The 24,613-nt window shown below is 36.3% G+C and overlaps 2 protein-coding genes across 18 annotated transcripts in view; both read left to right on the top strand.

Annotated features, from left to right (window-relative positions):
• Positions 1-10,368, top strand: part of add1 (adducin 1 (alpha)) — a 41,563-nt gene extending 31,195 nt beyond the window's left edge. For 2 of the 17 annotated variants that reach the window (XM_067377065.1, XM_067377063.1), the window contains exons 14-18: positions 513-596; positions 1,303-1,459; positions 1,614-1,880; positions 3,384-3,464; positions 7,646-10,367. In XM_067377065.1, the coding sequence (XP_067233166.1) occupies positions 513-596; positions 1,303-1,459; positions 1,614-1,880; positions 3,384-3,464; positions 7,646-7,944 (888 nt within the window). In that variant the 3' untranslated portion in view covers positions 7,945-10,367. Of the gene's footprint in view, positions 1-512; positions 597-1,302; positions 1,460-1,613; positions 1,881-3,383; positions 3,542-4,834; positions 4,870-7,645 lie in introns of those variants that run through there. The other 15 variants (XM_067377069.1, XM_067377076.1, XM_067377075.1 and 12 more) reach the window with 13 other exon arrangements.
• Positions 10,369-12,579: 2,211 nt separating this feature from the next.
• On the top strand, positions 12,580-24,543 carry LOC137012490 (uncharacterized). Its single transcript, XM_067375745.1, has 6 exons — positions 12,580-13,084; positions 21,096-21,191; positions 21,280-21,510; positions 21,621-21,643; positions 22,265-22,383; positions 22,471-24,543. The coding sequence occupies exons 1-6, from the start codon at positions 12,683-12,685 to the stop codon at positions 23,760-23,762; spliced, it is 2,163 nt and encodes a 720-aa protein (XP_067231846.1). The 5' UTR covers positions 12,580-12,682; the 3' UTR covers positions 23,763-24,543.
• The last annotated feature ends 70 nt before the right edge of the window (positions 24,544-24,613 follow it).

The raw sequence follows: 24,613 nt of genomic DNA, 5'->3' as shown, positions 1-24,613 counted from the left end.
GTGTGTGCTTGTGTTTGAAGCGTGTGTACGTGTGTGTGTGTGTGTGTATGTGTGCTTGAGCGTGTGTGCTTGCTTGTGTGTGTGTGCATGTGTGTGTGTAAGCTTGAGCGTGTGTATGTTTGTGTGTGTGTGTGTGTGTGTGTAATTGTACAGATATCTCTGTGAGGACCAGTTTTAGTTTAGTGGAGTGAGGACAGACAAAGAGAGTCTTTAAAGGCCTGTTTTAGGGCGAAGACTTTCAGGGATCAGATTATAGTTAGGATAAGGGCAGGTTTAGGGTCAGGGTTCAGGTTAGGCAGTTAGTTGTGATGGGTAGGGTTAGGATAAGGAGCTGGAGACTGCATTGTGTCAATGAATGTCCTCACAGAGATAGATAATCAAGAATGTGTGGTCTTTTGCTTGTATGCATTGGTTCTGGCTTGCCTCATTAGTTAGTTAGAGTGTGTGTGTGTGTGTGTGTGGTCAGTATTTGTGGTGGGCTTGTGCGCTGCTCACCAGCTCTACTGTTTCAGGACGCTCCTCTCTCTGACTGTACGGACTCTATTGATGGCATTGACACTTCAGAGAGCTTTAGTCCTTCTAGGTCTATTCGAAAGGTACATCCTGCGATAACATCAAACCACACACAGTTTCAGTACTCTGTAGCTTTACATCCAGAAACATTGAGGTTATTTTGTGTTATAAAAGCTGAGTCTGCTCTGATGAATTCAAAACCAGTGTCAAATGTCTCTTGAGACTAATCATGGCAGATTAATTTGACAAAAACAAGGCAGTGAGGATCTGAAAGTAATATGTCATACCTTCAGGTCAAATTTCAAAATGTAGTTTTTGTAGTGCACTTGATATTTGTGAATCTGTGTATTTTAAATGTTTTACTAGCTGCAGGACAAACAAACATGTACTTTTATCCCTCACAGCCTGGTTTTTGTTTGTGTTGCAATAAATATGTTGCATTTTTTGATTAAAGGTACTTAACTGGGATTTGAGTTTCAATAAAGATAATAAAAAGTGAATATGTTTTTAAGTGGGATACTTGAGCTTTTATCTTCTTTTATTATCTTATTTTATCTTAAACTGTTTTTGAAGACATTGAAGCCATTTGGATGTTTAGTTTCCCACTTGTATTCACCCTATTTAACATAATTTATAATAAAAAAGATTATAAATTATGTTAAATAGGGTGAATACAAGTGGGAAACTAAACATTTTGCTGTGTATATAAACAAATTAGGTTGCTTTTTTCAATTTTAGAATGATACCAGGGCTTAAGCTGTTGTTGTTCTGTCCTCTTTTGGCCCGCAGGGGGAGCTAGTGACCGCATCTAAAGCCATCATTGAGAAGGAGTACCAGCCACGGGTCATTGTCAGTAAAACTGGTCCAAACCCCTTCAACAAGTTCACAGACCAGGATCTGGAGGAGTATCGCAAGGAAGTGGAGCTCAAGCAGAAAGGCCCAGAAGGTATTTTGAGCACAAGTAATGTCTCTTCTGTTGACCATCTCAGGAGCACAAAGTGTTTTCATTTATTGTAAATGGCATTTTACCCTGCACATGAATCCTGCAGCCCAACAGCGCCCACTGCAGGTCAGGAGAGAAACTGTTGTATTGCATTTAGCACAGGTGGAAGAGTCGGCCTCGACTCCTGAAGGAGTCCAGACACCCGTCGGCGGTGCTCCAGACGTCACTTCCGCGCAGGAGGATCCGCGGCCCACCGCGACCCCGCCACCCTCCATAATCCCCAGCCGCGGCACTGAATCTGGCCGAGCGTCGGGTCACGACAGCCCGGCGGATCCTCTAGAATCCCCTCATAAGGAGTTTCACTCCGCGGTTCTGAAAGCTCTGGGCTGTGACGCGGAGCCTGAACGAGACGGGCCGCCTGCAGGTACCTGCGGAAGGCCTCTCCTCTTGGGCTGTGGTCTGACTTTGCTGGGCTCTTTCTTTCTTCCTTCCTGTCTCTTGCTGTTTCAAACCCTGGTGATCCAACATGCTTTCTGTTCTCGTGTCCACCGGTGTCCCGTCCCATAAACCCCTGCTCTGGATCTGATAATAAAGACCCTCGTCCACTCTTCCAATCTTACTCCTGGACTGAAATCACCTGCGGGCTCCTCGCTGTCCTCTGAAGTGGGATTCGCTGCTCTGATTGTTGGGGTTTATTTCGATGTTCTTGTACTAATGTGGTGTTTCTGATGGACGTCTCTGAGTCTGAGCTGAGATTTGACTAAATGTTGATGTGCTGCTTTGTTTCTTGGTTCTTCAGCATTTTTTCAATGGTTTTCCTTTTTACTTTATCATGCAAATGAATGTTACTGTTATTATAGCATTTATGAAATTGGAAAGAATCATATATATATATATAAATTTTTTTTTTTTTTTTTTTTTTAGTTTAGTGTCCTTTATATACAGATTATTGATATTTTAAATTAGTGTTTATTTTTTATTCGTTTTAATTTTAGCGTTTATTTTAATATCCTTTTTCATTTTAGTTTCAGTACTTTTGTTGTTTTTTTTAGTATCGTTAATGTACTATTGTTTTTTATATATTTTGAATTAGCGTTTATTTTTATATTATCCGTTTGTTTTAGTTTTAATTTTAGTATTTATTTTTATATGCATTTTGATTTTAATTTTTTAGTTAGTTTTTATATTATTTTCATTTGAGTTAGTTTTAGTACTTTTTATTGTTTTGTTTTTTTTAGTATCATTAATGTACTATTAGTTTTTATTCTTATTTTGAATTAGTTTTTTTATATTATGCATTTTCATTTTAGTTAATTTTTATTATATACATTTTCATTTGAGTTAGTTTTAGTACTTTTGTTGTTTTTTATTATGATTTAATGTACTATTATAGTTTTAATAATATTTTTTTAATTAGTGTTTTTTTATATGATCCATTTTCATGTTCAATTTAGTTTTGGCAATTGTTTTTTTTTTTTTTTTTTTTTCTATTTTAGTACATCAATGTCATATGGTATATAAACGAGTTGAAAACACTAACTAAAAAAATAAGTTTAAGGTTTTTTATATTGAATTTTATTTCAGTTAATGTTTATTTTATTTCAAGCAATGAAAATGTTTTTTATGGTTCTTCTAGTTTTAGTTAACGACAGTTGAGTCAGACATTATCAGGAATCATCTGTTGATATATTTTGGCAGTTTTTATATTATTTTGTCTACCAAAAGTATACATTTTAATGCATTTTACCATATTTACATGCATTTCACAGATTTTATCCATCAGTCAATATGTAAAAAAATCCCACATGGAATCTGAATTTTTGTAGTATGTCACATTACTTGCAGTGTTTTGATGTCAGATCTGAGCGTTTGAGAAGGTTTTGATGTGGCGACGGCTGGACTGTAATGATTCTTGTGCTGTTTCCAGGTCAGACAGCGGAGGTTGAAGAGGGGCAGGTTCCCAGCGCCACCTGCACTCCCCCGAGCTCACCTGTGCGTGTGGAGGAAGGTACGTCCATCCGCTCAGACGGCGTCTCTCTGAGCATGAGCCGGTTCTAGGAGGTTGAGACCTGCTAATGTCTGTCTGTACGTTTGTTAATTAACATTTTTAGACATTTATTGCTGTTCGTAATAACAGACCAAAGGGCATCATTGATGTTTTGTTCATTTACCCCCACAATTTAAAAGAAAGTCTTCAGACAGATGATTTAAATTCATTTAAAGGAGGATTAATGACAAAATCATTTTAAATCCAAGTTAAGCCTTTTTAAAAAATCATATTTATTTTTATTTTTTGTTTTCATTTCACCCTTTTATCTTTTTTTTTTATTTTATTTTTTATCTATTTTACCCTCTTGGTCTTTATTACTATGGATTACACCCATCTTATCAAAATAGGAGCTTTTATATTGAGATTATGTAATATACAATGCTTTATAGTATCTATTTATAGGATACACCAATATTTTCACCTTTTTTACATTGATACCAATAGCCGATCATTTATGAATAATAGGACAATATTATAAATCTACTTGATGCCTTTTTAAATAAACAAAAAGTAAAATAACAATGATTTAAATAAACATTTTAAAAAAACTTTTTGCATTTCATGCAAGCATGGTTTTACTGACCAATTGCACCAGTGTTATTTAATTTTTTTGTTGTTGTTGTTTTTATTAGTTTTATTAATATTTTGAACTAGCTTTTTAAATATTTTTAGTAATCTTTTGTCATTTTTATTAGGGTTTTTTTTTTTTAATATTGCTATGCAAGTTTAATTTATTTTTATTTCAGTTTTAGTTATAATTAATTTCCAGGTTATAATTTTAGGGCTTCAACTAAGGCAACATTTTTAATTTTCATTTAAAACTAATATTTATATTTTATTTTATTTCAGGATTATTTTAATTAACAGAAGTATTTTTAAAACTTTAGTTTTAACGATAACCCTGAATTGCTCTTGTTCTGCTTATGATATGAAATGGTCACTAGTAAATCATTCAGTTCTAGTGAATTCATAGTATTTCAGGCCCTGAATGTCATCAGATTCTTATACTCTTACTAGCTTTAATACACCAGAACGTCACACTCACATATGCACTCAGATCAGCTGCTGTATCCCGAAACTCAGGTGTAATCCGAAATGAGAAATGTCTTGTAAATCACCTGTCTTAAATGTTCTCACTCACCCTTCATGCTCATTTCTCTGGGGTCTTTAAGAATGGCTCGGCAACCATTCTTTACTTCCGGTGGCCTGTGTCTCTTTACGGTTTCTGTTAATTTCTTTTTAATTTAACCCGGTGGCTGTGATTTGATCTGCATAGACATTCTCTCTCTACTTGTGCTTTTTCTTCTTCGTGGCTGCGTCACAATCAGGAGATGGAAATGCAAAAGAGTACCTGTTACCATAGTAAGTACCTCACCTCCCCACACCTGAGTTTGCTTCCCTCTGCACGGCTTCACTCGACCTCACTCCTCTGCTGTCTAACTCATCTTCCTGTCCTCGCTTTCCTCTGGGTCTCGATTGTTGTGAGGGATGATTTACGCCGCTCAGCTCCAGTCAGTCGTATGGTTGCGAATGCCGTTTGAAATCTGCATTTGTAACACATTTATCTTCTATAATGTGACCGATTTTATAATTCAGGATTTGATTGGATGTCATTAAACTTTTCCTTGCTGTCACAACTCTGCCAGTCTTTTCTACAATCGCTGAATTGTGCATAATAAATCCAATAACATTTTAAATTATTATTATAGATGTCATTTTAAAGGTAAAAACACCTGTCGGATGTTGTTCGGTCCGTCTGGAGTGCGGTGAGATCATGCTATAGCAACAAATCTCTCCCTAGAAACTTCTACATCTTTCCTCTTTTAACTTCTATAACAATAACAAAGAAATCTGCCATTTTAATGCAATCTAGTATTGCTCCAGCAGAACAGGTAATGTATGAATATTGCGCTTCTGGTGTGAATAATGTTTTAAATATCTCTATTTCTCTGTTTATGACTGTCAGTGAAACGCTGCTGTGTGGTTTTGAAGCTGGTTCGTCTCTGTAGAGATCAGATAGTAGTGAGCGTTACATATGTTTGTCTTTATTACTGGTGTTTGTTCGAGAGGAAATATGAATGTCACATTCATAGATGTATGTGTTGAAGAGCCCAGACTGGTTCTGTTTCGCTGCTTACCTGCATGAACTGGGTCACTGCTGGTCTGTATTTTCAGCCTGATGCTTCTGATGGAGAATAAAATAACTGAATAATGAGGGGTTCAAGCGTGAAACACTAATGTAATTTATTACATTTCCAAAGGATCTGCATTCTCCTCTAAAAGTGATTGGACAGACCAAACCATAAGTCGTAGAGACTTGAAACTTTCAGGGCTGGTAGTACTCACACCGTCTACAATGTCACCAAGGCTTGCCCTGATTGGCCTGACAGGGGCGCTACAGAGGTCAAAAGTATGAAATCGGATTCACTCAAAATTTGGGGGTATTTTGGATTTTTTTACTTTTGCAAACTAGTCTTAGGTTTCTGACCCGATCAGAACCAAACCAGTGCAGCGAGATTCTCCGGAGTCTGATTGTCAATAATTATCAAAAAAAGTTTAAATTTCGATTCACGGTCCCTAAGAATCGTCAAAGCGTTTGAAGTGGGCGGAGCCTCTTTTACTAAAATGGCTATAACTCGTGAACGGAAAGAGATATTTTCACCAAAATTGGCACACCTCTGTAAGAGCTCATTCTGTGGTCACATGAAAAAGGACACGGCGACTGGCCACTTGGTGGCGCTATAACAGGGAAAAAAACATGTAAACGGCTATAACTACTTTGCCGTTAGTCTGATCGACTTGAAAATTGGTGTGCAGAGTCTTCGTCCGAGCTGTCATGATTGTCTATGAGGACATTGACGTATCTCGAAAAACATGTTCAATGAAATTTGAGCAGCTATCAGACAAGGTTAACAGAGGCCGATCGGAATGAATCTCGCTGGACATGTTTGAAATTCGAAAGAAATCGGCCACTGAGAGGCGCCTTCATGTTTTTCACGTGTGTAAAAAAATGATGTATCGTGCGATTTTTCGCACGCGCTCACAAAATTCATACCACATGGTAGAACTCCTCATTCTCAGCAACTTTGCCTCTAGGACCAATGCCATCCATCGAATCGTTCGTTAAATATTAGTGATTATTTCTAAAACTAACTTTGGCGAACTAGTCCTAGATTTTTGGCTCAAACTTGATATCTATTAAAAAGCTTTATAAATCAAATATTTACAAAGGTAAATTGCCTGTATTGGCTGTAAATGATATTTTCCATGTATGATCGAGATGGTTACAAGCTTGCTAAAATCTTTTAACAAATCTTAAAACGCTTGAACCCCGTTAATTGCTATTATATATTAGGATTTATTGAGTGACAGATATGCAAAATATAGGATGAGATATGCAGGTTTTACTGTTATTTAAATCTGCTTTTAATGGTCTTTAATAGTTTGCAGATAGGGATCTTAATGTTTAACCAATGAACCAATAATTGTAAAATAATTTGATGTGTATATATTTGAGAGTCCTGTACACTTATTTTAAAGCATTCATTTTTACTATTTACTATTTTATTGTTAACTAAGATCCCTATTTTGCAAACTAGGCACAGTTTTTCATGGTTCACTTTGAAATTGGTGGTTCTGTGTGGCCAGTACATCTAGTTTTTGTTAATTAGGTAATTGCATTGGGATGCAGGTGTTTCATGGTGTAGCAGTTTGGTAATTAAAGGGTTAGTTCACCCAAAAATGAAACTTCTGTCATTAATTACTCAACCTCATGTCGTTCCACACCTGTAAGACCTTCATTCATCTTTAGAAAGTGGTAGTTGCGTTGGATTTCTATGGAGAGGTTAGAGAGCTCTCGGACTTCATATAAAGGATCTTAATTTGTGTTCTGAAGATGAATGAAAGTCTTATGGATGTGGAACGACATAATTAATGACACAATTTTCATTTTTGGGTGAACTAACCCTTTAAAGATAAAGATGTGTGTGTCTGGAGATCAGTCAGGTCTTTAAGGTTTACAGTCAGAAATGCTTTTTCCATGCTTCACACATGAAGAGTGCTGAATTTCCCCTTGGACGGTTTCCATGCCGTGAGCCGATCGACAAACTCACTGTGATCTTTCCCCTCATCCTCCACAGAGGCACAACAGGAACAGACGTTCAAAGACGATAGTGACGCCGCCACTTTAAGACAGACCCTCCCCGATCTGACCCCCGACGAAGCCTCAGAAGTCGCCGCCCTCCCTGCAGAAGAGCCCGCCCCTGAACAGACAGACTCCGCCCCTCAGCCGGAGGGGGAGGAGCCTGTCGCAGGGGACGATGCGGCCGGTGACCACGGCAGTGATGAATCACCAAACAAATCCCCTTCAAAGAAGAAGAAAAAGTTTCGCACCCCGTCTTTCCTGAAGAAAAACAAAAAGAAGTCTGAAACCCAGTGAGGAAGCTTGGCAATACCTTTCTTTAAATCGATTTGTTTTTGTACTGTGTTCACATTTAGTGTGTCGATCTTTTTATTACATTTTTATTCTTTTAACAGTTCTTTATAAATGCTGGCTGAAGTGCACTTTAAGTGCGGCTTGTTAAGCATGAACATCAGTCATCTCTGTTTTTATAAAGAAAAATCTGAATATGAATAACCACTATAATGTATCGGGAATGTAAATGAACTCAAGTTAAAGTTCCTCCTGGTGTTAAATTAAGATCTTTACTCCGCTGCATGTTTATGGCTTTTCAAATCATGACTATAAACATCTCAAACACAATATGACCTGGAGTGAAATGCCTCATATAATCATGAAATCGTTTCAAGCAATCGGGTTCACAAGAGTGTAAAACATGCTTACGATAATATTCTGATCAGCTAAAGTTTGTTTTTGGATGGAAATCGACTCATTGACTGATTTTTTTTAAATGGACATTAGTGCGAAGCGTTGGTCGAATCTCACAAAACCTCTACAAACAAATCAAATGTTTTGCTTTGTGACATTTTCATAACAAATAATCACATTCCCCACCAATTATCTTTTAATTCACAATTGAAATCAAGGAGTCAAAATGTGTGCAATTGCTTTGAAAATTGTTATAATTTTTTATGCAAAATATAATTTACTTTTTCTTTTTTTTTTTTAATTTTGGGATGAAATGTGGATGTTTTGTGAGATTCGCCCTACAAAGATGCGTTTCTGTAGCTTTACATGTCTAAACACAAAACACTTTTCGTCCTTGTGAAGGTTTGTTTTAAAACTAGCTGTGACTTTCATCCTGCAGTAATATGAATGACATACGTTTGCTTTTGCTTTTATATATATTTTGTAGTTATTTTTAGCTGTAGTTTATATAGTTTCTACGGATCCACACATGACATGCGGGGGAAAAAATATGATAAAAATACTAATACATCAGCACGTTTTATTAATTCATTTTCTCATTTTAAGTAAATCATGCTCACAATATAATAACATATGGCCACGTTTTAATAATAATCGTTCCCTTGTTTTAGTTAAATCAAAACGTGAGAATGAATTTTTAATTGGTTTCATGCCATATTTTTGTCCACACGTCATGTGCGGCTCCGTAAGTTTCATTCGAAACATGTCAAGTAACTTGACTTCACTGTTGTAACTTTGACACTATTATTTCTTATTAAAGTTTCAAACAGCCGCTGATGATGATGATATATGCGTGTTCTGGATTGGTTTATTGATGAACACACACTCCTGCGGTGTGTCTCTAGTAACACTGTGAAAGTTTTCACTCAATCATCCTGAATAACCACTGCTAACATGCTTCAAGATGGACGTCTAAATGGTGAATCTCACAAAGAAACGCCCACTTCATATTTCAACACAAATTTAAAAGAGAAAATAATTATTTTGCATACAGAAAATGATCTATTTTTAAGATTTTCTTTGCACATTTGATCCTGAAATCCTCATAACCATAATGCAAAAAAATCCTCATTACTGTAATACAAAAGATTGGTTGTTTATTAAATTAGTGCAACAGATACTTCCATTATGTGTACGTACTTAACACTTTTTCTCTGTATTTCAGTAATGACAATTTTTTTTCATAATAAAATTTTTTGAATTCTGTTTTGAGTTGAATTATGACCTGTACGTTTCTTTGCAGTTTTCCTGAGATTCATCTGTTTTTGAATACTAACCTGTGCAGTATGAACAATTCTCTAATAACACATGACTCTTTAAAGGCAGAAAGGAGTGAAATGATAACAATGTTTAATTCTGAAGGTGCAAAACAGCTTTTTGGATTCTGGACCAATGTGAAGCGGCAGTGCAGTTTGTTTTAGACACTAAAGTCTGAATATAACATGAGAGTTTGCTGAAGGACCGCACGGCATTATGGGCTTTAGCTTGTGTTGTTTGTCCTTTGCACTTTTCTGTTGATGTTCTTCTCAGCCGTTCTGTTGATAACATTACTAAGTTAGATGGTTTTATTTGAACCCTTCATTTCCAGTTTCTGTTGAATGTTTAAATGCTGTCTTTTCAAGAGCAATTGTATGTAATACAATATAAAAACACAATACTATTTTTTTTTTTTTCATGGTACTGTTTATTTTGCAACCATGAATAAAACTCCATCTTTAAAAACAGCCATGATTTGAAGATTGTTTGTTTTATAAATTTGATCTAACACAACAGTAACTTTGTTATTGATGATAACAGATGTATTTACTGTAATGTCTATTTTGAGATCATTATCATATAGCTCAATTTATGAAGATGCAAAGTACACTATATAGTGGTTAATATAGCAGACTAGTGTGCATTATACACATTTACTGCTATGTGCTGTATTAAATGTCATTGTTGCTTAACCACATTTGAACTTATGAATAAAATGTAAATGGTGTTTGCGTGTTTTCAGTAAACACTATACAATAAAACGATTATGAATCAAAAGTCAAGTTCAAACAAGTGTAGATAACACACATATATCAAACCATATGGTAACCAGTATAAAAGACACATCTGTTAATCTGCAGTTATAGTTCACACAGGCTGAACAATGAATAATTTGGTAATGATTATTATTCCTGATGATTATTAATATTGCTGATGCATGTTTTTGGGAGTACCTGCTGTAAATGTGAAGCTCTTCATTTTAAAAGATTAAAAGTAGTCATTTGTTATACTGGTTGAAACTCTCTTGGTTGAAACATCTTGATAGCAATCAATAATAGAAGTGGTCTAAGTATTAAAATGCACATATATCTTCTGTAGAAGTCACATGACTGCAAAATGTTCATCCAATCATTGCATTCAAAGCAAATGCATTTCTCTGTCAACAAAGTCGAAATGAATCTGCAGGAATCAGGTGAGTAAGAGCTCTGTAAGTTGTTTACGTTCTTTATTATTTTAATGTTATGTGCTTTGAGATATGAGGTAATTTAACTCTGGTCTTTTGACTGCTCTGGCTGTGCGCATTCATGTGTTTTGGAGGAGGCGTGGCTTTGGAGCAGAGAGTGCAGAGAGTTCCTCGGGCAGGGGCTCAAAAATAAAAAAGGGGCAATGTAAAAAAAAAAAAAAAAAAGGATTATATATATTATATTTATTATCAATGTTTTAAACAGTTGTGCTACTTAATATTTTTATAACCTGCTGTGATACTTTTTTCAGAATTCTTCTATAAATAAAATGTTAAAAATAACAGCATTTATTCAAATTCTGTAAAATTTCACAATATTACAGTTTTTTGATCAAATAAATTCAAGCTTGATGAGCATAAGAGACTTCTTGCAAAAGCAGTGTGAAAAGATGGATCTCAAAATCTAGTCACTGCTGGAAAGGGTTCAAATATGCAAAAGATGCTTGAAAACTGAAGAATCTGCAGGATCTGGAGGATTTTTCTGAAGAACAGAGCTCAGTTTAACTGCTCAGAACAAACAAGAGACTCATGAACAACCATCACAAAACACAAACACAGTCGTGGATCATCAGGTAACCAGACTCAGTATGAACAACCAAGGTAAACTTCTGAATGGGGTTATTCAGGACAGTACTAAATAAAAAAAAGTTATATGATCCCTCTTATTTTGTTAAAACAATTAACATTTTGCACATTCTACAAGGTGTGTGTAAACTTATGACTTCAACTGTATAATATACAAAAGTTTGGATACATTTATATTTTATGCTTTTGCAAAAAGTCTTTTATGCTCATCAAGCCTGAATTTATTTGATCAGAAATACAGAGGAAAAAACTAATATTGTGAAATTTTACAGCATTTGAATAAATGCTGTTATTTTTAACTTTTTATTTATCGAAGAATTTCAGCTATGATCACTGGAATATTTTAAAGTATATTAAAATAGAAAACAGTTATTTTAAATTGTAATAATATTTCACAATATTACTGTTTTTGATCAAATAAATACAGGCTTGATGAGCAGAAGAGACTTATTTCATAATGTTGCATAATTATCAAAAATGGTAATAAAGTGTTTAGGCCTGTAGGTGGCACTTGGGCTTCATTAACTATGATAGTTTCATCATATAGTAAACTGTATCAATATACATGAATTGAACTCTACTTACCATTAATGCGAGTTTTTGGTGCTGCATGGTTTTGTGCAGTGCTTAAGTGTCAGTTAACATCCATTTAGTCAGCAATGCAATTTGATTTATAAAATGAGACAACCCACAGAAATCACTCCACAAATGCAACTTCGCCTGTCCATTTAATTTTCAACCGATTTATGATTTGGAAAGGAAAATTACTGCTCCACTTCACATTGTCAAATTAAATTTGAACTTCTTGTGCTGGAACACGATTGGTTGGTGTATTCTACATGACAAACGGGCTTTGATGAATTACGTAATATTTTAAAATATATAATATATAGATTTTTAATTAAATCGACACTCTAGCTTTGATTATTGATGAAAAAATTAAATTGTTTGGTTTATTTTTTTTCTTCCATCAGCCATAGGCACTCAGTGAAAGAACCATATATAGCTCGAGACGAGCCCATGTTTCCAAACAGACTGTGGAAAATCAGTCCGTGCATCAAAACGCACGCATCCCATAGCAACGCCTCAGACTACAAAAATAAACAGGAGCATGCTTTTGGTAGCCTCTCTGCAATTGCCTACCCTACCTTTAATTGAAAGTGAAACTTTACTCTGAGGTTCATTTCTAAGTAAATTAGAAAAATGGCGGCACAATCTTTTGCTGAGGAGGATTTCTCTTGTCCAGTGTGCTGTGATATTTATATAAATCCTGTTCTTTTGTCGTGTAGCCACAGTGTTTGTTCAGTCTGTATTCAGAGATTTTGGGAAAATAAAACATTAAAAGAATGTCCGGTTTGCCGAAGAATATCTTCAAATGATCGTCCTCCGTTGAATCTGGCATTGAAGAACCTGTGTGAGAGTTTTCAACAGGAGAAAAGTCAGAGATCTTCATCTGTAGATGAAATGGTCTGTAGTGATCACAAAGAGAAGCTCAAACTCTTCTGTCTGGATGATCAACAGCTCGTGTGTTTGGTGTGTCGAGACTCCAGAAAACACTCCAACCACAGATTCTGTCCCATCGATGAAGCTGCGATGGACAATAAGGTCAGATAAATGATGTTTTTTGTTTAATCATCAAATGTCAATAATTATTGACATTTTCACAATGACAAGCCAATACTGAAAAACAAAATATAATTGTGTGGGTTTATTAAAACAGGAACAATGCATAAGTTTTTTTTTATATCTGTTAAATGATCTGAAACCAAAGATAATATAAGATCTGATAAAATTGCAATTTGGCAATTACTGAATTTGCTAAATTATTCTTTATGTCTTTAATTAATAATTTTATTCTGACTTCAAGCCATAAACAGATTGTAAAAGTTGTAAATCTGACAATATGCAAATAAATGAAATGTTTACATTTTCAATTGTATAGGGGAAGTATAATTTTAAGTATACTCAGAATTAATAAATAAATGTGTCTGGTTTTAAGATAATGCCAGACTGTTTTTCCATGGACATTTTCCATGGTGTGTAATTTCCTGTTCTGCACCATGTTTTTGTAGTCCTTTGCAGTTCTTTTTTTTTTTTTTTTTTTTTTTTAAACTTTATTTTTCACAAATGTTATTTTACAAAAATGACAAAACAGCAGACCACAAAACAATAACAAAATCACAGAGCATCTAGTTTGCACACACACAATACCATTAGACTATTACACTTGATATTTCAGCATAATAAAATACTTGTCAATATCTAAAGGCAGAGTTTCGTTTCATATAGTTGTCCCATTTTTTCCAATAAAGTTTACATTTGTCCGAGGCCAACCTTATTGAGAATGTGAGTCTTTCCATTTCGCGAATGTCTGTGATGATCTGGAACCAGTCTGTTTTGGAGGGAACATCTTCACACAGCCACTTGCGTGTTATGGCTGTCTTTGCACCAGCTAATAGTATTGACAGAAGATACTTCTCTGATTTTGTTAACTCTTGAGGTAGATTACCTAAATAGACTATTGTGAAATCGTATAGCAAGTCCAGTCCAGTTATGCTTTTTATTTCTTTTACCACCATTGACCAGAAGGGTGTAATTTTGGTACAGCTCCAAAAAACATGAAAATGGTTTGCTTTGATGTCACCGCAGTTTCTCCAACACACAGCTTTGTCTGGATCTTTACATTGTTTACTCTTAACATATGGTGAAATAAAGAAACGTACAATGTTTTTCCATATAAACTCCCTCCAAGTACCAGAAGATGAGGTATTCATGGCAGTCTTACATATGTTCAACCAATCATCTTCAGAAATTAATATATCTGCTTCTTTTTCCCATGTTTGTCTAATATATGTGGTTGAGAGGTTTCTTGCAGCTTGTAAACATGTATATACCTTTGATATTTGTTTCTTAGGGGCATTACCTTTGCAAGATTCTACCAGAAGTTTAACCAGTCCTACTTCTTCTTCCATAAAATTTATATTTTTGTCATAATAGTGCCTCAGCCGAAGATATCGGAACAAATCATGTTTTTGTAAATTATATGTCTCTGAAAGTTGTGAGTAACTTTTAAGAACCTTCTTATCTGAAAGAGTCCAATATCCTGTGATGCCTTTTTGAGACCAATGCACAAAACCACAATCTGTCTTTGAAGGTAAAAACTCAGAATCATAGGCTGGCCATCTTAAACATCTGGCACTCCTCTCAGTGTTGCTGTTTTTTAGTATTTTAAACCAAATTTCTATTGGTACTGTTATCGAGGAAGGTAGCAATTGTGAATTTAAATGTTTATTGAGAAGAGGTTTATCACGGAGCATGGACTGTAGGGGGGTGTCAAAATATGACTGATCTATTTCCTTCCATTTAGCCTCGCATGTTGGGTCACTCCAGCCTATCAGTACTCGCAGCTGTGCTGCTTTGTAGTAATCTTCCAAACATGGTACAGCCAATCCGCCTTTCTCCTTTTGCAACTGTAATGTTTGGAACTTTATTTTTGGTTTTTGCTTTGCCCAAATAAAATGTGACATCATTCTATTCCAATCATAAAATTGTTTGGGTGGTATCCGAATTGGCAGTGCCAGGAACAAATAGAGAATCCTTGGTAACACATTAATTTTGATACTATCAATCCTATTATACATATTCATTGGCAGCAGAGACCACCGCTGTATATCAGCTTTAATATTTGAGGTCAATATAGCATAATTTTCCTCAAACAATCTAGAAAGATCTTTTGGAATTTGGATTCCTAAATATTTTATTTTGTTATTTTTCCAGTTGAATTTTGACAATTTTTTAATATCTATGGACGGGTGATAGTTAAATGAGATAATCTGAGTTTTTTGCAAATTTAATTTGTATCCTGAATAGGTACCAAATTCTTTAAGTAAGGACAAGAGGTTGGGTAAACTCACTTTAGGGTTAGATAATGTTAAGAGGACATCATCAGCATACAAGCATGCTTTATGTTCCGAGTCTCCTATGATAATACCGGAGATGTTTTTATGTTCTCTGATTGCTTGAGCAAGAGGTTCAATAAAGAGAGCAAAAAACGTCGCACTAAGGGGACAGCCCTGTCGACAGCCTCTTTCTAAATTCACAGTGTCGGAAAGGTCCCCATTTATTTTAATTCTGGCAGATGGCGAGTCATACAAAGATCTTATACATCCAATAATATTACTATTAAATCCGAATCTGTTTAAAACTAGGTATAAATATTCCCAATCAACAGAATCAAATGCTTTTTCAGCATCAAGACTAACGGCTATTGATTCTTTATTTTTCATTTTATCAAAAAGATGGAGGGCCCGCCTTACATTATCATGAGTTTGTCGGTTTCGTACAAATCCAGATTGATCTGTGTCTGTTAGTTCAGGGACAATTGATTCAAGCCTCTTGGCTAATATTGTTGCAAATATGCGGTAATCAATGTTTAAAACCGATATTGGCCTATACGAACCATATTCAATTTTGTCTTTGCCTGGTTTGTGTATAACTGAAATCACCGCCCGTTTCCAGGATGGTGGTATTTCTCCTCCTGTTAAGATGTGGTTAAAACAATTTTTAAGTTGGGGAATAATTAATTTTTCGGAAATGTCTGTACCACTCTGCGGGGTAACCATCCTCACCTGCCATTTTGTTTACTTTCAATTTAGAAATTGTTCTACTGATTTCCTCCTCTGTTATTAATTGATTTAACCTTTCGTTCTGTTCTGTTCCTATTGATGGTAGGTCAAGCAAGGACAGAAAACGGTTTGTAGCTTCTTGATCCAATGGGTGTGGTTGGGTATATAGTTGCGTATAGAAAGCTGCAAAAGAATTTTGTATGTCTTTCAAATTATAGTGTACACTCTAAAAAATGCTGGGTTAAAAACAACCCAAGTTGGGTTGAAAATGGACAAACCCAGCAATTGGGTTGTTTTAACCCAGCGGTTGGGTTAAATGTTTGCCCAACCTGCTGGGTAGTTTTATTTAACTCAACTATTGTTTAAAAATGACTGTATTGCTTAATTAAAATTAACCCAAAGTATGTTGGAAATGAACATTTATTCATGTTCAATGAATAATTATTAAACAATAAACATTTATTAAATTGCTTATTAATAAATTTATATTAATAAACTATAAAACTATTTAATTTATATTAATAAAATATTAAAGCTTATTAATAAACATTCACCTTTTGTCTATTATTGTTGTCTCTAATTGCATCTGGTTTTTAATTTCCCAACTATTTTGGGTTCATTTTAAGCTAGCCATATAGCAATTTTTAAATAATAGTTGGTTTAAATAAAACTACCCAGCAGGTTGGGCAAACATTTAACCCAACCGCTGGGTTAAAACAACCCAATCGCTGGGTTTGTCCATTTTCAACCCAACTTGGGTTGTTTTTAACCCAGCATTTTTTAGAGTGTATGTTGTCATCTTGAGGGTTTTTCGCCTTGTGTATAAATCTATCAGCCTGCTGTTTACGTAATCTCCAAGCAAGAAGTTTCTTAGCTTTGGGACCATTTTCATAGTAATTTTGCTTCATAAATTTGGTTTTCTTTTCTATTTGATCCTCATAGGCCTTGTTTAAAGTTTGCTTTATTTCTGCTATATTTTCTAATAGGTCATTATTATTATTTTGCATATGTTTTTGTTCAAGGGACTTTAGTTCTGCGGTCAAATCATTGATACGCCTTTCTCTTTCTTTTTTTTTCATAGAAGACCACATAATCAATTTTCCCCTAAGAACGGCCTTTAAGGCGTCCCAAAATATACTTGGAGAAGTGCAGGTGTCATTGTTATAGTCTGTATAGTCTCTAATTTCTTTTTCAACAAAATTATGAAATTCACTATCTTTTAAAAAACTGGTGTTCAGTCTCCATAATGTTTCTTTACGGTCATTATCTAAATGTAATGTTAAACATACATCTGCATGATCGGATACGTCCTTCACTCCTATTTCACATTCTACAATTCTATGTCTGTCAGCGTTTAGCATAAAAAAATAATCTAAGCGTGAATGCACACGGTGAGAATGAGAAAAAAAAGTATAACTCCTGTTTGTTGGATACAGACTTCTCCATACATCCATCATCCCAACTTCCTTAAGCATTTTCTTAACAAGGATTGCCTCTGCTTGAGGTTTTTTAATTTTGCTCGAAGAATCTATGGAGGTGTTAAGACAAATATTCCAGTCACCTCCACAAATAAACACTCCCGATATTTCTGTTACAATAAGGTCAAAAATTCTCTTAATTAGACTATTGTCTTTACCTGGAGGTCTATAAACGTTTAAGAGAGTCACTTCTTTATGATCTATATATCCTTTAACCAATATATAACGTCCCTCCTTGTCGCTAACCTGAGATGAAAATTGGAAATTTAGCCTGCTTGGTAGAAGAATAGCAACTCCTCTAGAATTACCTTTTGAGTATGAAGAGTAATACAAGTTTTTATATCCCATTTTGCGTATCTTTTCGTGCTCTGCGTCTGAACAATGCGTTTCTTGCCAGAATATTATGTCATATTTCCCGCGTTTCATTTTAGCAATAGCCTTGCTTCTTTTAATTGGGTTATGTAAACCATTTACATTAAGGGTAATTACCTTATAATACTGTTTGACCGTCATCTTTATGGGGGTATAGAATAATGTACATATATATCTCTAGATGCTCTGTTGAACAAACGAAGGTCTGCAAGGAAGAACGTAAAACACTCCTGAACAAAAAAGAAAAAAAAGGGGTGACTTCCAAAAGTGAAGTGTAAGTCCACCTTCATGTTTGGAGGGGGGAGGAGAGCCTGGAGAACCAGGGCATCCCTCTCAGTGCTGCCACTCTTCCTCTCCTCTATCGTAGCAGCGCAAAGAGAAAGCGTTCCTCATGTGACGGTCAATAACAATGTCACTCTTTTTTAAGGGCGGAGTCATAATCCTCTGTTTACTTTTCTATTCCAGCACGTAGAGATGACTAGCTGGGACGTTTTAGTTAGTCCTTATTATCGGGGCGCTTGAATCTTTTCAGCTTTTCCTGAATATGTTTTGTGCGCTCCTCTCTGTTCCGACCGGTTCCACGCGCTGATTCCCAAGGGGTTTTCCTCGTCCTGTGAGTGGGTGCGGCGGGTGCGGTGTCCTCCACCACATCATCTTGTATTAGCCCTCTCTTCTTCAAGTCGTCCGTAGCTTCCTCTAGACTTTTGTAAATGATTGGGCCTTCATCAAAGAACACGCGAAGTCTGACCGGGTACATAGTTTGGAAACGACAGCCTTTCTCTTTCAGCATTTTTCTGATTGGGTTGTAAGATTTGCGCTTGGAGAGAATGTCACTGGGGTAGTCGTGGTCAAAGTACACACGTTTTCCAAGGAATTGAATAGTCTTTTTCTCCCATGCCGCGCGCAACACTTTCTCCTTCGTTGTGTGCTCCAGAAAGCACATGACAATGGATCTGGGATTAGCACTCGGTGGTGGTTTGGAGCCTAGCGAGCGGTGGCAGCGCTGTATGTTAAGTGTCGTATTAGCGAGAGAAAGTTCTGATTTTAAAAAGTTCTCCATGAAAAGTTGAATATTGGTGCCTTCGGATTCTTCGGTTATACCATGTATGCGAATATTGTTCCTGCGTGAACGTGCTTCCAGCTCTGTTACTCGTGTTTGGAGCTCCTTTTGCATGTATAGAGCGTGTTCCAGGGCATCGTTAACATCGGCATTGATCTCCTCAATGTCGGTCACTCTCTGCTCTGTCTCCTCCACTCTTTGAGTCACTTCTTTTAATTCTTTAGCAATGTCGTCCATACGTTTCCCCATTTCTTCTCGGAAACCACTCACTTCGGTATTTAATGCCCCAATCTTGTCGATCAGCTCGTTTTTAGCGTCATCTTGAACTTTTTTTAGCTCTGCAATGATAGTAGCTTGAATAGCTTCCATGCTTTTGTTATCTTTAGCTAGCTCGTTAGCTGCGTTGGTTTCTGAGGATAAAAGATCTGTCGGTTGAGTAGTTGTTTGCTGATTCGCCTTTATTCTTCTTTGTTTACTCCCTGACATACTATATTATACTATAATTTTCAGGTTTTTATGTATTTTTCCGTCAGGGAGTTAAGATATTACGCTTTTGCTCGCTTCCTCGTCATCCCGGAAGTCCGTCCTTTGCAGTTCTTGTTGTATTTCCAGGTGTGTCTTGTTTGCCTGTTACCGCTTGTGTATTTAAACCCCAATGTTTCTTATGTTACTTGTCAAGTCTTGTCCTTCTTGGATGTAATTTTTGGTCCGCTAAATCTGTTCCTGTTTCTCTCTCTTTGTGTTTAATAAAATTCACTGTTTGGTCCAGCTCTCCAGCATTTTTGAGGTCCCCCATTACAGATAATGAGTGAAATATTTTTTCTGCAATACAGCAATAAGAATTTGAGAGACAAATTAGCAACTGACATGAAAAAAAAAAAAAACTTTAAAAAAAGGGGGGGTAACACTTTACAATACGGGTGCACTAATATGCATTAATTCATGCTTAACTAATGCACAGATAATCATGTGTTAATGAATGATGAAGCACATGACTATTAACTAATTGTTAAGTAATATGTCATTTATGGGATTTGAAAGTTGCACATGCAGTGAGTGTAATGTCAGAGAATGTGTTTGAAGGATGGGTAAGTTGGGCTGCACATCAATATCAGCACGCCAGAATCTGAAATACTGACCACTGTTACACTATGTTTAAACTGGACGCGACCCTTATCGAGTCATGTGACAGACCATTGCAAGTTCATTTGTCCTTCATAACAGAAGTAGCATTTTGTTGTGTCATGTAGTGCCGTCCCGCATCCAGTGTAGCATCACTGTTACTGATTATTATAACAGGATCTATTGTCTTTGTCCGGTCTTGACACAGTGTTGCGAAATAGCAGTGCCCGGCCACATGTTCTCAGTGTTCTGCCTTTGAATCCTTGACCTCAAGCTTAACCTGACACATTCCTGTGCCATGAACAACAAGGTTCTGGATGCAGCAGTTCATCTGGTACAGTGGAATCACAGTTGTAGATAGTTGGAAATTGACATCCATGGCTTAGTGATATCAAAACCATGATGACATATTGCTTAACAATTAGTTAATAGCCATGTGCCTCAATAAGTAAAGTCATAACATAATGATACATTTGCAAATCATTAGCAAATCATAATTAACACATTAACTTACACTATTAGTTAATAAAATATGTTAAGGAATTAATACATTATGAAACTATTTAATTAATAACAATTCATATATTACTTAATCTATTAATCACACAGACTCTTTATTAGTTGCTGATGCAGTAATCATTAATGAATAGTCCTTCATGAGTCATTCATTAACACATGATTATCTGTGCATTAGTTATGCATGAATGAATGCATATTAGTGCACCCATATTGTAAAGTGTTACCAAAAAGTCTTATTTCTTTAGATACTAGCACTAAATTATCTAATGTTTGCTTTTAATATTTCAGTTTATTGTGTCATTAAGTAGTAAAAATGTTTTGAGTTATGGTGCATCTGTCAGCACAAATCCATTCCCTCCACTGTCTGCACTATTGTTAAATAAAAGAGGTAAAAACCCCAAAATAAAAACAAATTCAACACTCTTTTTGTTCTCTTTCAGGAGATACTCAAACCTTCACTGGAATGCTTACAGGAGGAACTGAGAAAATATGTGAATCATGAACAGAATCTGTGTAAAACTGCTGAAGATATTAAGGTTTGAAATAAACAATGTGTTTAATGCAATTCTTGAAGATACTGATGTAGATCTGGTTTAGCCAATATTGTTGCATCTTTAATTTCAGTTTCAAGCTCAACTCACAGAGACGAAGATTAAAGAGGAGTTTGAGGAACTTCGCCAGTTTCTACACATTGAAGAAGCGTCCAGAATAACAGCACTGAGAGAGGAAGAAGAACAGAGGAGTCAGATGATGGAGGAGAAGATGGAGGAGACGACCAAACAGATTTCATCTCTCACAAGCATGATCAGTGACATGGAGAAGCAGATGAAGCCTGAAGATGTCTCATTCCTGCAGGTGTCAATGAATCTTCACTATTCTCCAATTATATGAATGTCAATTTCAGAGATTTAAGCCAAACTCAATTTTGCTGAATAATTTGCATTTCTTTTTTTTATTCTTTACAGAACTTTAAGGCCACATTGCAAAGGTTTGTGTCATATCTCTTTCTCTCTGTCCTTCTGGACTCAAGTCAAGTCACCTTTATTTATATAGCACTTTTTACAATGCAGATTGTGTCAACGCAGCTTTACATTGATAACTGGAAAAATTTTTTGGCTGCACAGCAGCTCTAGAGGAAATTGGTATCATTGTCCAGCTTAAGTAAGTTCAGTATTGATTTATCTATACAACAGGCTCAGGAGAAAACAGTGAGTCATCATCCAGCTCAGTTCAGTTCGCATACAATGGTGTCAATGCAGGCAGATCAAAAACTTGTTGAATATCAAGTGTCCCCAACTAAGCAAGCCAGAGGTGACAGCGGCAAGGAACCCAAACAGGTGACAAAAATGTAGAAAAAACCTTGGGAGAAACAAGGGTCAGTCAGGGGGCCAGTTCCCCTCTGGCCATCAACAAACAGTGTGTGATTATGATTCAGGCAGCAATACAGGTCAGAATTCAGATTGGACTGGAACAGTCAAAATATTTAATCATGATCCATCTGGTTGAAGAGCGGATTCATTACGTCGGTATGGAAACCGTTTTTTTTTTGTTTGTTTTTTTTTGAGGGCCTGTACCGCTCAACATCTCTGACTCTTGAATGTTGTTTCAGAGCCCAGCATAGCCTTCCAGATCCAGACCCCAGTCCAAGTGTGACGATCACTTTCACAGATCACCTGACCAACCTGAAGCTCAGTGTCTTACAGAAGATGCAGGACAATGTTGGTAAAAGTGAGTATGACAGAACGCAACAATGATTTCTGTATTTTTTGTGTTAATGTATGTGTATGAGGGTGTATCCGTTCTCTCTCTCTTCAGCTTCAGAATTCAGCATCAATTGTTCTCATTTCCTTTTTGAGGAAGTCAAATATAATGAATGCAAGCATTTTCAGAGTGCTGGAGGAAACAGTCCAAATAAGTTTGGAGGCCAACAGTCCAAGAAAGGACCACTGCAAGAAGTAAAAGAAATGAATCAGCAGCCCAAGTTCTCCTTAAAAGACTCACAGCAAAAATTAAAAGAAATAAAACCTAAGCCCAAGTTCTTATTAAAAGACTCACAGCAAGAAGTGAAAGAAATGAAACCCAAGCCCAAGTTCTCCTTAAAAGAGTCTCAGCAAGAAGATGTAAAAGAAGTGAGAACCCTGCCGAAGTTCTCCTTAAATGACTCACAGCAAAAAGTAAAAGAAATAAAACCCAAGCCCAAGTTCTCCTTAAATGACTCACAGCAAGAAGATGTAAAAGAAGTGAGAACCCTGCCGAAGTTCTCCTTAAATGACTCACAGCAAAAATTAAAAGAAATAAAACCCAAGCCCAAGTTCTTATTAAAAGACTCACAGCAAGAAGTGAAAGAAATGAAACCCAAGCCCAAGTTCTTATTAAAAGACTCACAGCAAGAAGTAAAAGAAATAAAACCCAAGCCCAAGTTCTCCTTAAATGACTCACAGCAAGAAGATGTAAAAGAAGTGAGAACCCTGCCGAAGTTCTCCTTAAATGACTCACAGCAAAAATTAAAAGAAATAAAACCCAAGCCCAAGTTCTCCTTAAACGACTCACAGCAAGAAGATGTAAAAGAAGCGAGAACCCTGCCAAAGTTCTCCTTAAAAGACTCACAGCAAAAATTAAAAGAAATAAAACCCAAGCCCAAGTTCTTATTAAAAGACTCACAGCAAGAAGTGAAAGAAATGAAACCCAAGCCCAAGTTCTTATTAAAAGACTCACAGCAAGAAGTGAAAGAAATGAAACCCAAGCCCAAGTTCTCCTTAAAAGAGTCTCAGCAAGAAGTAAAAGAAATAAAACCCAAGCCCAAGTTCTCCTTAAAAGAGTCTCAGCAAGAAGATGTAAAAGAAGTGAGAACCCTGCCGAAGTTCTCCTTAAATGACTCACAGCAAAAAGTAAAAGAAATAAAACCCAAGCCCAAGTTCTCCTTAAACGACTCACAGCAAGAAGATGTAAAAGAAGCGAGAACCCTGCCAAAGTTCTCCTTAAAAGACTCACAGCAAGAAGTGAAAGAAATGAAACCCCTGCCCAAGTTTTCTTTAAAAGAAGCACAGCAAGAAGTAGTAAAAGAAATGAAAACCCTACCCAAGTTCTCTTTAAAAGAATCACTATAACTTGTTTGGGGTGGGGTTGGGGTTTGTGGCCTGCAATTAAACTCCCCACCCAGTCATATCGCTGTTACACTGTAATGTTGGTACAACAACAGGTTTGCAGCCTCATTTAACCCCTTAAGCTCTTAAGCTTATTTTGGATTTCCAACTGAAATTGACATGACATACAGTTAAGTAAATAAATAAAATTGGTGTCATTTTAAAGGAAACCCCTTAATGTTGAAAAACATTACACTGAAATGTGTAATTACACTGATCCCAGGCAATCCCCTGCTCAATGTCTACATCGTCGCTGATGATGCGCCCACCATGCCTTCTCTGCCTAAACCAGTCACTTCTTCGGCCCCTCTCCACTGATTCCCTCAAGTCCCTTGTCTCCTCCTCTTTTAATTTCAACCTTTCAAGCTGGACTCGCTGCAGATCTTTTGGTCACCAGCTCTGCCTTGGAGAGTGGATCTCTTGACTTCACCTTGGGCCTCCGAACCAGTTACTTCACTTCTGCCCATCGACCAGTCGGCGCCAAGCTCCTTTGTCAGCCCTGCTCCATTCCAACAGTGCATCCTCCATGGCTTCTCCCACCATCAGCTCTGCCGTGGAAGTCCTCTGCTCCTCTACTCTCCTGAACTTAATTTGAACTTTTATCATTTACGGTGCCAGGAGTTGCCTTCTGGAAGGGTGGAGTTCTGTCAAGTTTTGCCTTAGTTTTGTTTTTGTTTTCTGTCAGTATGTTTAGTCACCTGTTTTCCTGTGTTCATTTGTTCTCCTTTTCCCACCACTAATTAAATGTTATGGACACTCATTTACTATCACACCTCTTAGTCTTTGTGTATTTAAGTTCCTCATTTCCTTTCTTT

Source organism: Chanodichthys erythropterus, chromosome 22 (genome assembly GCF_024489055.1).
Source record: "Chanodichthys erythropterus isolate Z2021 chromosome 22, ASM2448905v1, whole genome shotgun sequence".
Classification (NCBI taxonomy): domain Eukaryota; kingdom Metazoa; phylum Chordata; class Actinopteri; order Cypriniformes; family Xenocyprididae; genus Chanodichthys; species Chanodichthys erythropterus.
The sequence above is the reverse complement of the archived record's forward strand: the minus strand, read 5'-3'. Positions and strand labels throughout refer to the sequence as shown.

Excerpts from the sequence above, each read along its gene's own strand:
- LOC137012490 (XM_067375745.1), top strand. The coding sequence starts at position 12,683 with ATGGCGGCACAATCTTTTGCTGAGGAGGATTTCTCTTGTCCAGTGTGC. Across the intron at positions 21,511-21,620 it reads AAGATGTCTCATTCCTGCAG|AACTTTAAGGCCACATTGCA; the intron begins GTGTCAATGAAT and ends TATTCTTTACAG. Across the intron at positions 22,384-22,470 it reads GCAGGACAATGTTGGTAAAA|CTTCAGAATTCAGCATCAAT; the intron begins GTGAGTATGACA and ends CTCTCTCTTCAG.